This window comes from Panulirus ornatus, chromosome 1 (genome assembly GCF_036320965.1).
Source record: "Panulirus ornatus isolate Po-2019 chromosome 1, ASM3632096v1, whole genome shotgun sequence".
Lineage (NCBI taxonomy): Eukaryota > Metazoa > Arthropoda > Malacostraca > Decapoda > Palinuridae > Panulirus > Panulirus ornatus.
The window spans coordinates 44,889,501-44,901,685 of record NC_092224.1 but is presented as its reverse complement, the minus strand read 5'-3'; the positions used below and the strand labels follow the sequence as shown (position 1 = coordinate 44,901,685).

General features: G+C 39.0%; 1 protein-coding gene across 3 annotated transcripts in view; it reads left to right on the top strand.

The window, feature by feature from the left end:
• The window catches only part of LOC139748840 (uncharacterized), a 349,230-nt gene that overhangs the window by 297,830 nt on the left and 39,215 nt on the right, over positions 1–12,185 (top strand). For 2 of the 3 annotated variants that reach the window (XM_071662249.1, XM_071662250.1), the window contains exons 2-3: positions 7,700–7,806; positions 7,900–10,416. In XM_071662249.1, the coding sequence (XP_071518350.1) occupies positions 7,700–7,806; positions 7,900–8,290 (498 nt within the window). In that variant the 3' untranslated portion in view covers positions 8,291–10,416. Of the gene's footprint in view, positions 1–7,699; positions 7,807–7,899; positions 10,417–12,185 lie in introns of those variants that run through there. The other variant, XM_071662251.1, reaches the window with a different exon arrangement.

The following is a 12,185-nucleotide window of genomic DNA, read 5'->3' as shown; positions in this document are numbered from 1 at the left end:
TCTATTAACAGAGAGCTTTGGGCTAGACACAGATTCCTTCACAATCTGGCTAACATCTCCTGACAGCTGATGGCCATAATGATATCTAACTATTCCCTCCTTCTCAAGTTGGTTAAATACCAAACGCAGAAAAAAATCCATAAAATTATATTTATAATAGCAAAATAAACATGGCTCTCTCTCCTAACATAAATGATACCATTTATTCTTGATACATAGATCTCTCTCTATATTACTTTACTTAACATCACTCTGGCAAATTCACTAGCCTCAGTTATATAACATATGGGTCTGAAATGACTGAGATGTGTACAGATTACATTATACATTCACCAACAACTTTGTATCACATCTTCCTCTTATGGCCATTCCTAAGAGAGAGGCTTGACCTTGGCCATCCTCCAGTTTCTATACCATTTTTCAAAGAAAACTGAATAAGACATAATAGGTAGCTATAACATTTATGAGTAAATAGGGGAGATAACTGTAACATTCCCCTCCCAAAAGAGGCATGAGTCAGCCACTAGTTGACTCATGACTAACTGGGTTTTATTTTTTCATACTATTCGCCATTTCCCGCATTAGTGAGGTAGCGTTAAGAACAGAGGACTGAGCCTTTAAGGGAATATCCTCACCTGGCCCCCTTCTCTGTTCCTTCTTTTGGAAAATTAAAAAAAAAAAAAACGAGGAGAGGATTTCCAGCCCCCGCTCCCTCCCCTTTTAGTCGCCTTCTACAACACGCAGGGAATATGTGGGAAGTATTCTTTCTCCCCTATCCCCAGGGATAGAACTGGTATATGATACAATACATCAGCAATAACATATCCTTTCCTCTTATATGCTTAATAATCAAATTACAATCTTGTGACAAAAGACTCTACCTTGTTAAACGGTTTACATTTTTCATCTTATGCAAAAATAAAAGGGGACTGTGATCCATAAACACTTGCATTGGACTACCTACTCCTCTCAAATATACATCAGAATTATTCAAACTGAAAATCAATGCTAATGTTTCCTTTTTAATAGTGCAATAGTTTTTCTGATAGGACAGAAACTTCTTTGAAAAATAACAAATTGAAAAATCAATATCATCTTTCTCCTGCATTAAGATTCCACCAACTCCAAAATCACTTGCATCTATATGCAGTTCAAATGGTCTATTATGATTTGGTGTAGAAAGTATGGGTGTACATACAAGTATCTGTTCCAATTTCTTCAAGGACTCATCACATTGGTCACTCCATACAAATTTGACTTTCTTTGACAATAAGTTGGTTAATGGTAAAGCAACTATAGAAAAATTCTTACAAAATTTTCATTGATATCCAGCCATACCCAGAAATCTCAATAATTCTTTTTTATTTGTAGGTGCTGGAAATTTTACAATACTTTCCACCATATCATTAATTGGTTTTACACATTCCTCACCAACAACATTACCTAGATATTTTACATTTGCTCCAGCAAATCTACTCTCAAGATTTATGTAATGCAATGAGATAGGCTTGCGTAACCATAACCCTTTTACATCTATTTTTTCCCTACAGTAAGACTCCTTTGTCCACTGTAATACATATTTCAGATTTAAACTCTGACTTGCCCCAGTATCCTTCAGTATCAAAAAAATTTTAGATATCACTCCCAGATATCTAAAACACTTCACTTCCTCCAGTTTTTCTCCATTCAAACTTACCTCCCAGTTAACTTGTCCCTCCACCCTAGTGAATCTAATAACCTTGCTCTTATTCACATTTGCTATCAACTTTCTCCTCTCACACTCTTTACCAAACTCATTCACCAACCTTAGCAGTTTCTCATCCAAATCAACCACCAGCGCTGTATCATCAGCAAACAACAACTGACTCACTTCCCAAGCCCTCTCATCCACAACAGACTGCATACTTGCCCCTCTCTCCAAAACTCTTGCATTCACCTCCCTAACCACCCCATCTATAAACAAATTAAATAACCGTGGAGACATCACGCACCCCTGCCACAAACCAACATTCACTGGGAACCAATCACTTTCCTCTCTTCCTACTTGTACACATGCCTTACATCCTTGGTAAGAACTTTTCACTGTTTCTAGCAACTTTCCTCCCATACCATATACTCTTAAAACCTTCCACAAATCATCTCTATCCACCCTATCATATGCCTTTTCCAGATTCATTAATGCTACGTACAAATCCATCTGTTTTTCTAAGTATTTCTCACATACATTCTTTTGAGCAAACACCTGATCCACACATCCACTACCACTTCTGAAACCACACTGCTCTTCCCCAATCTGATGCCATGTACATGCCTTCACCTTTTCAATCAATACCCTCCCATATAATTTTCCTTTCTCAATTAATTCCATTGCAGTACCATCCAAACCTGCTGCCTTGCCAGCTTTCTTCCACAAAGCTTTCACTACCTCTTCTCTGTCACCGAACCATTCTCCCTGTTTCCCGTGTCAACTAGGTAATGCCAGGAAACAGATGAAGAATGGCCCATCCACTCATATACACATATATATACATGAATGCCCATACAAGCACATATATATGTCAGCATATACACACATATACATACACATACGCAGATATATTAACATATATTCATGTACATGTTCATACATGCTTGCCTTCATCCATTCCTGTCGCTACCCAGCCCCACAGGAAACAGCATTACTACCCCCAGCTTCAGCAAGGTAGCACCAGAAACACAAACAAAAAAGGCCACATTTGTTCACACACAGTCTCTAACTGTCATGTGTAATGCACCAAAACCACAGGTCCCTACCCACATACAGTCCCCACAGACCTTTTCATGGCTTGCCCCAGACATTTCACATGCTCTGATTCAGTCCATTGACAGCACATTGACCCTGCTATACCACATCATTCCTATTTACTCTGTTCCTTGCACGCCTGTTATCCTCCTGTATGTTTAGGCCCTGATCGCTCAAAATCTTTTTCACTCCATCCTTCCACTTCCAATTTGGTCTCCCACTTCTCCTTGTTCTCCACCTCTGACACATATATCTTTTTTTGACAATCTTTCCTCACTCATTCTCTCCATATGTCCACACCATTTCAACACACCATCTTCTACTCATTCAACCACACTCTTTTTATTTCCATACATCTTTTTTACCCTTTGATTACTTTCTCAGTCCAACCACCTCACACCCCATATTGTCCTCAAACATTCATTTCCAACATATCCACCCTCCTCTGTACAACCCTATCTATAGCCCATGCCTCACAACCATATAACTACTATTAGAACTACTTATTGGAACTATATGTATAACTACTATTAGAGCTACTATTCCTTCAAACATACCCATTTTTGCTCCGAGATAACGGTCTCTCCTTCCACACATTCTTCATTGCTCCCAGAACCTTCGTCCTCTCCCCCACCCTGTTTCTCACTTCCGCTTTCATAGTTCCATTAACTGCTAAGTCCACTCCCAGATATCTAAAACACTTCACTTCTTTCAGTTTTTCTCCATTCAAACTTACATCCCAATTAACCTTTCCCTCAACCCTACTGAACCTAATAACCTTGCTCTTATTCACATGTACTGTCAACTTTCTCTTTTCACACACTTTTCCAAACTCAGTCACCAGCCTCTGCAGTTTCTCACTCGAATCAGCCACTGGAGCTGTATCATTGGTGAACAACAACTGAGTCACTTCCCAGGCCCTCATCCCCAACAGACTGCATACTTGCCCCTCTCTCCAAAGCTCTTGCATTTACCTCCATAACCACCCCATCCATAAAGAAATTAAACAACAAATACTTATGAATTTTTTTGAATATCTTTAAAATGATTTTAAAAATCTACTCAGATTCTTAGGATATGCAATATTTATGACAAGTAACATAGATTGGTTTTGTTTGTATTACATCTTGAAAAAGGTAAAACAAAAGGATTTGGTTTAAAAAAGTTTAAAAAGTTAAAAAAGTTTAAAAAGTGGGGCATGAACAAATATGCTTAATGAGTAAGAAAGATGGTCAGTGAATATTATTGGATTTCATTAAATGATCGATGTGTAGAAGAGAAACTTTTGGGATGTAAATGTGCTGAAAGGGGTAGCTGGTGGGATGTCAGATTACTATCTTGTGGAGGCAAGGGTGAAGATTTGTAGAGGCTTTAAGAAAGGAGGAAACAGTATCGGTGAGAAGAGAGTAGTGAAAGTAGGTGAGCTTGGAAAAGAGACTTGTGTAAAGAAATACCAGGAGAGATTGAGTGTAGAATGGCAAAAGGTGAGAGTAAATGAAACAATGGGAGTGGGGTAAAGAATGGGAGGTCTTTAGGGAAGCATTGTTGGCATTAGCAAGAGATGCATGTGGCATGTGAAAGGTAGGAGTTGGGCAGATTAGAAAGGTTAGTGAGTGGTGGGATGAAGAAGTAAAGTTGCTTGTGAAGGAGAAAAGTGAGGCATTTGGGTGGTATTTATAAGGAAGGAGTGCAAAGGATTGGAGGATAGATAAGAGAAAGCAAGAGGGAGTTAAGAGGAAGGTGCAGGGGTTGAAAAAGAGGGCAAATGAGAGCTGGGGTGAGCAAGTATCAATAAACTTTAGGGTGAATGAAATATTTTGGAAAGAGGTTGATTATATGTGAAAAACAAGAGAACAAATGGGAACATTGGTAAAGGAGGTGAAAGAAGTGGTAACAGGTTGTGATGAAGTGAGGAGATGGAATGAGTATTTTGAAGAACTCTTTAATGTGTTTGATAATAGGGTGGTATGTGAAGTGAGAGTCATGGAGAGTGGTTTGGTGAAAACAGAATAGATGGTGCAAGCCTTATGTAAGATAAGATATGGCAAGGGGTGACTGTTGTTGATTGGTTGGTTAAGATTTTCACTGTCTGTATGGGTCATGGTGTGGTGCTTGAGGGTTGGTGGAAAGCATGTATGATGCCAGTATAAAGGCCAGGGGGATAAAGGTGAGTGTTCAAACTATAGAGATATAAATTTGTTGAGTGTACATGGTAAGTTGTGTGGGAGGGTATTGATTGAGAGGGTGAAGGCATGTACAGAGCATCAGATTGTGGAGGAACATTAAGGTTTCGGAACTGGTACAGGATTTGTGGATCAGGTGTTTGCTTTGAAGAATGTGCGAAAAATACTAAGAGAAATAGATGGATTTGTATGTGGCATTTATGGATCTGGAGAAGGCAGATAGAGATGCCTTGTGGATGGTCTAAATTATATATTGTTAAGGAGGCAAGCTGCTAGAAACACTGGGAAGTTTATATCAAGGGTGTAAGGTATGTGTGTGAGTAGGTAAAGAGAAGAGTGAATGGTTCCAAATGAAGATTCTTTTGGCAGGGGTGTTTGATATTGCCATAATTGTTTAATTTGTTTATAGATGGGATAATGAAGGAGTTAAATGCAAGAGTCTTGGAGAGAGGGGTGATAATGTAGTCAGTAGGGAATGAGAGGTCCTGGAAAGTGAGTCTTTTGCTGTTTGATAATGATGCAGCACTGGTGGCAGATTCAAGTGGGAAACTACAGAAGTTCGTGACTGAGTTTGGAAGGATATATGAAAGGTGGGAGTTGAGAGGAAATGTGAATAAAAGCAAGGCTATTAGTTTTAGCAGAGTTTGGGGGTAGATTAGTTGGGGTGTGAGTTTGAATGGAGAAAAATTGGAGGAAGTGAAGTGTTTAAGATACCTAGGAGTGAACTGTGAGGGGGTGAAGGTTCCTAGAACACAGAGGAATGTGTGGAAGATTGTTATGTGGGTGGATAAAAAATTGGTATGTGCAAAAGGTATTGTAGTCCCAACTTTATTATATGGATACAAGGCATGGGCTATAGATAAGACTGTGCACAGGAGGGTGGGTGTGTTCAAAACGAAATGTTCAAGGACAATACATGGTGTGAGGTGGTTTGATTGAGTAAGTAATGCAAGGGTAAGAGAGATGTGCGGTAGTAAAAAGAGTGTGGTTGAGAGAGCTGAAAAAGGCATGGACATATGGAGAGAATGAATGAGTAAAGGTTGATAGAGAGGATATATGTGTCAGAATTGGAGGATCAAGGAGAATAGGGAGACCAAATTGGAGATGGAAGGATGGAGTGAAAAAGGTTTTGAGTGATCAGGGTGTGAGCATGCAGGAGGGTCATAGGCATGAATGAGATAGAGATAATTGGAACAATGTTTTAAACTGGATGTGCTTTCAGCAGACTGAACTAGGGCCTATGGAGAGAATGAGTAAGGAAGGGTTGATATAAAGGATATATGTGTCAGATGTAAAGGGAACAAGAACAGGAGACCAAATGAAGATGGAAGGATAGAGTGAAAAAGATTTTGAGCAATTGGGGCCTGAACATGCAAGGGGGTGAAAGGCATGCACAGGATAGAGTGATTTAGAATTGCATTATACTGCGGTCAATGTGCTGTCAGTGGACTGAACCAGGGCATGTGAAGTGTCTGGGTTAAACTACAGAATAGTCTGTGGGACCAGACTGTGGATCTGGTGCTGTGGTTTTGGTACAGTACACATGAAAGCTAGAGGAAGGATGTGAGCAGAGGCGGCCTTTCTTCATCTGTTCCTGGAACCATCTCACTAATGTGGAAAATAACAATCAAGTATGAAAAATATATATCTTAAAAGAAATGTTGAAATCTACTCTAATTCATAGCTTCTTAGCACAGACATGTCAGCATGGCATATAGAATTCATATACTTGTAAAGCATTCTTTTATCCTACTCAATTTCTATCATGCTTATCTCATTTCTTATTAACCAGCTTTATTATATGATTCTGTAGTTTCTTTTTGTTTTATTTAAGATTCTATGTTTCATATTTCATCATTTTTATTTCTTGAATTCATATTTCTTTACCACATAGATTATAAGAAGGTTGCAGGTTGAATATACGAAAATCACAGCATGACAGCTGTGTCTTTAGTTTCACCTGCAGTGGCAGAAATTCAAAAGGAAGGCTGTAGTTTTATAGGTGTCACACACTTGTAATGGCTGTTTGCATTCATAATAAACACTTATCAGCAAAGTTGGGAAGGAGGAAATCCTGTGCAGTTGTTTTAGTGCATACAGAATACTTACCTTTCCCAGATTATCTGATAACTTGATAACTCTTGCCTTTTTTTGCCCATGTAGATTTTTTGTTTAAGAAAGCTGAATGCCAGTTGCATAGTTGGTAATATAACAATAGATTACTTTGTGGCATGAACATCTTTTACCTTGGCTAAATTTTTGATGTTGTCACTAGTGTCACAGGAAACCCATATTTTCTTGTTTTCTGCTTGTCCTGCAATCTCCTGCACAACTTATCCATGTGAAAACTGTGTTTTATAACACTGTCAAGGAAGCGTGAAAATCTCTCTGAATCAGGTTGCATTCAGTAAACAAATTTCTGTTCTTATCACAATTGAAAAGATCTAGGCATGGAAAGTTGCATTTTACATCATCACTATATATTTTTAGTTGGCATATACATTCTTGGGTGGCAGGATTGGCCTGAACATAATGTTACATCATCACTATTGAATTTTTAGTTGGCATATATCTGGGTGGCAGGATTATCATTAACATGATGATATAAGCAAATAATTCCATAATTGCTGAGAACTGCAAAATCCATAAATATGATTTAGCTCCTGAAATTTGAATACCAAGTGCTTCTCCATAAATGTAGTACCTGTTTAATATTTCCTTTATATATTTCTAGGTAAAGCCAAAGAGGGGCATTGTTACAGATAAGGAGGAATTGGAGAGCTGGCTCAAAACACCTGAATTTCCTCTCTTACCTTCAAGAGGACAAGAAGCATTTTTAAGGTAGGTTCTCTTGGTTTCTAATATATTGTTGTACAAATATGGAGTCTGTGACAAAGCTTGTTTTACTTGTTTTAAAAATTATTTTTATTTCAGGTATCTTCGAGGCAACTATTACCAGGAAGATAAAGATATTACAGACATAGATGTAAAAGCTGAAGGTATGACTGATAATGCCAAAAGGTACCAGTTCTGGCTCAAATGCCAGAGGTTGGACTTAGGTAATCTTTTTGCACTGTACATATGCGATGATGAAACAAATGTGCCAGATGTAAATACATTCTTTGGAAAGTATAAAGATAGGGAGGATGTTAAAGACAAAAGTCCAAGTGACATCTTGAAAGAAAAGTTAAGCAGTGCTCAAAAATTGGATAAATTCATACTTGAATTAAAAGATATAATGAGACCTGACTTAGACCAAGATTTTGCAAAATTTAAGGAATACCTTGAAAAGGAATATGGGAAAAATGGAGAAAAAATAAAGTAGATGAACTTCATATTGGGTCCCAAAGAAAGTGTCTGATTTGTTGATCATTTTGTTGAAAATTTGTCATCCGTTTATTAATGCTGTTGAAAATTCTTGTACCAGGCTCCATTGGCATTTTATTATGTCATAAAGAAACTTTGTCCCATTAGTTGGTAGTGACGATATTTTGACCATGGCTTTGTGACTGAATGAATTTATGGGTTTACATTGTTTGAAGGAATAGTGGTTCCAACAATGTTGTATGGTTGCGAGGCATGGGCTATGGATAGAGTTGTGCGCAGGAGGGTGGATGCGCTGGAAATGAGATGTTTAGGACAATATGTGGTGTGAGGTGGTTTGATCGAGTAAGTAATGTAAGGGTAAGAGAGATGTGTGGAAATAAAAAGAGTGTAGTTGAGAGAGCAGAAGAGGGTGTTTTGAAATGGTTCGGTCACATGGAGAGAATGAGTGAGGAAAGATTGACCAAGAGGGTATATGTGTCACAGGTGGAGGGAATGAGGAGAAGTGGGAGACCAAATTGGAGGTGGAAAGATAGAGTGAAAAAGATTTTGAGTGATCGGGGCCTGAACATGCAGGAGGGTGAAAGGCATGCAAGGAATAGAGTGAATTGGAACGATGTGGTATACCGGGGTCAACGTGCTGTCAGTGGATTGAATCAGGGCATGTGAAGCGTCTGGGGTAAACCATGGAAAGTTCTGTGGGGCCTGGATGTGGAAAGGGAGCTGTAGTTTCGGTGCATTATTACATGACAGCTAGAGACTGAGTGTGAACGAATGGGGCCTTTGTTGTCTTTTCCTAGCGCTACCTTGCACACATGAGGGAGAGGGGGTCGTTATTCCATGTGTGGCGAGGTGGCGATGGGAATAGATAAAGGCAGACAGTATGAATTATGTACATGTGTATATATGTATATGTCTGTGTGTGTATATATATGTATACTTTGAGATGTATAGGTATGTATATTTGCGTGTGTGGACGTGTATGTATATACGTGTGTATGTGGGTGGGTTGGGCCATTCTTTCGTCTGTTTCCTTACACTACCTAGCTAACGTGGGAGACAGCGACAAAGCAAAATAAATAAATAAATGAATATACATTGTTTGTTACAGATTCTGTATATGATTCTTGAAGTTATATATAATCAGATTACACATAAAGGTTTTTGTTCAGTGTTGTTGAATTGCTGTACAGTATTTGAATTTCATTTGATATATCTGAGAGACTTTATTGCATCCTACAAAGTTTACTTTTGTGAAAGGATTAGATTTTTAGATTTTTACCATCAGTATCATTTGATTGATCCATGTATGTATGTATCCTCACATTTAGCATACAAGAGTGATATGTCAGTATATCTGTATCTTGTCTTAGGGTAAAGGATTATATGCTTATTTGACAGGACTGTCAACAACCAAAGACTGACCCAGACAAAGCTGGTACTTCTTAACATTCCTGTATTCAGTGGCAGCTTAAGTACTTAATCTTTGATGTGTATGCTATGCCTTTAACATACAGTGTCTGCAAAAAAAATCTTTTCTACTTCCCCATATATTTTCAAAGGTGATGTTACACTTACATGTTATTATTTTGTCACCTCTCCTTTGGCCTTGATTACCATCTGCAATTGGCAAGGTTCCTCAAGTATTCAAAGGTCCATGTCTTGGTTCCATAGGGTCTTGATCTGAATGAGGTGAGGCACTGATGAAGTGTTGCATGAAGCATCCACCTGATCAAGTATTCTGAAAGGTAAGGTAAGACCCAACCATTTTGAAACACAAGTGGAAGAAGTTTGGTGCTCATGAGCAAAATTTCCAAAATGAAGTGGCAGTCTGAAGAATAAAGAAAGAACATCATTCCCTCTAGATAGCCTGAGGTACACTGAGGCAGGTTTCCTGTGCACATACTATTAGAAACACTAGTATCAGTGACCAGATATATGATGATTTCACTACGAGAGCATCATATGCTTGTACCCCATAATAAACCTTAGCCATGTATCATGTTTGAAAATGTGGGGGGTAGACAAGATTTTTTGTGGACACTGCAAAGTAAGCCATCACCTTCAATTGAATGATTTCAGGGAATGATTTTGAAGGTTTTTAATTTCATATAACAAAAGTAAAAAGATTTAGATATCCTTGCAAATCTCTGTATTGCGTACTAATCAAACAATACGTTTTTCTCATATTTGGTCACCTTTTCCCATATAACCAAGGTAGCACCAAAAACAGACAAAGAATAGGCACTCCACTCCACAGTCAAGTTCTGCAGACTCGTGACCACTTCATATGCACTGGTTCATTCCATTGACAGCTTATCACCCTGTGTACAACATAACTCCAGTTTACTCTGTCCCATGCATGTGTCACACCCTCTTGGAAGTTCAGGCTTCAGTAACTAAAGGCATCTTTCACTCCATGCTTCCATCGCATCATCAGTCACCTTTCCTCCTTGCTCCTTATTCTCTCAGATTCTGACACACTTGGTATTTCGCTCCTCACCATCTTCCCTATGCCCAAACCATTTGAGTTACCCTCCTCAGCTGTTACAAACTTACTTCAATTACTACTATACCTGTCTCTCATACTTGACAGTACTCCTTTGGCATTCCATATCCAGCACACCCACACTCTACCATCCTTTTGCATTTAATGCCAGCATCTCACATCTGTACAACACCTTCAAGACAACTGTACCATTAAACATACCCATCTTTGCCCTCACTTACCTCAGTTCACCTAGGACCTTTGCCCTCACTCACCACAGTGCACCTAGGACCTTTTGCCCTTACTCACCACAGTGCACCTAGGACCTTTGACCTCACTCACCTCGGTGCACAGAGGACCTTTGCTCTCTCACCCACCCTATAGATCATTTCAGATCCTATGGTTCCAACCACTGCCATGTCCACTCCTGGGTATCTAAAATACCCTACTTCCTCCAGGTTCTCTCCACTCAAACTCACACTCTCTTTCCCCTGCTGAATCTCATCACTTTTTCTCTCTGTTAACTCCCATCTTCATCCTCCCATACACCCTTCCAAACTCTAACACCCATTTCTGCAGTTTCTCACATGATTCTGCTACCATAGCCATATCACCTATAAACAGCAGCTGACTCACCTTCCAGGATCCCCCACCCTGGCAGGCTACAAACTTGGCCCTGTCTCCAAAACCCTCTTACTAACTCCCCACTCTGCTCCATCCATAAACATAATAAATTACCATGGTTTCATCACGCACCTTTAACATAGACCTACTTTCACCTGGAACCACATGCTTTCTCTCTTCTTACACATACATCTTACTCTCTTGATAAAAACAATGCACTGCTTCTAGTAGCTTTCCTTAACACCCTTCATTTATAGGACCTTCCACAAAGCGTTTCTATCATCTCTATCAATTGCACTCTGTAGACCCAGGTATACTACTCACAGTCCCTCTCTTTCCATATTCCTAAGTATTTCTGACTGTTTCTTTAAAACAAACACCTGCCTAACACATCGTCATCCACTCTTGAAGCCACTTTGTTTCTCCAGAAGCTGATGTTCTCTGTATGATACAGCCCCATCTGAACCATCACTCTCCCATACAGCTTATCAGATATTCTAAACAAATTTATACCTTTGTAATTCAAACTTTCACTCTTGTCCCCCTTGCCTTTACACAATGGCCATATGGGCATTCTACCAGTCCTCAGGCATCTCATCTTAAGCCATACATACATTGAAAATCCTGATTAACCAACCAACAACACTGTCAATCCCTTTCTTAAGAAGTTCAACTGCCATCTTATCCATTTTTACTTTGATCATGCTTTTTTATCAAAATGTATTATATTATACTTCATTGCTATTTCCTGCACTAGTGATGTAGCGCCAGGACGCCGACAAAG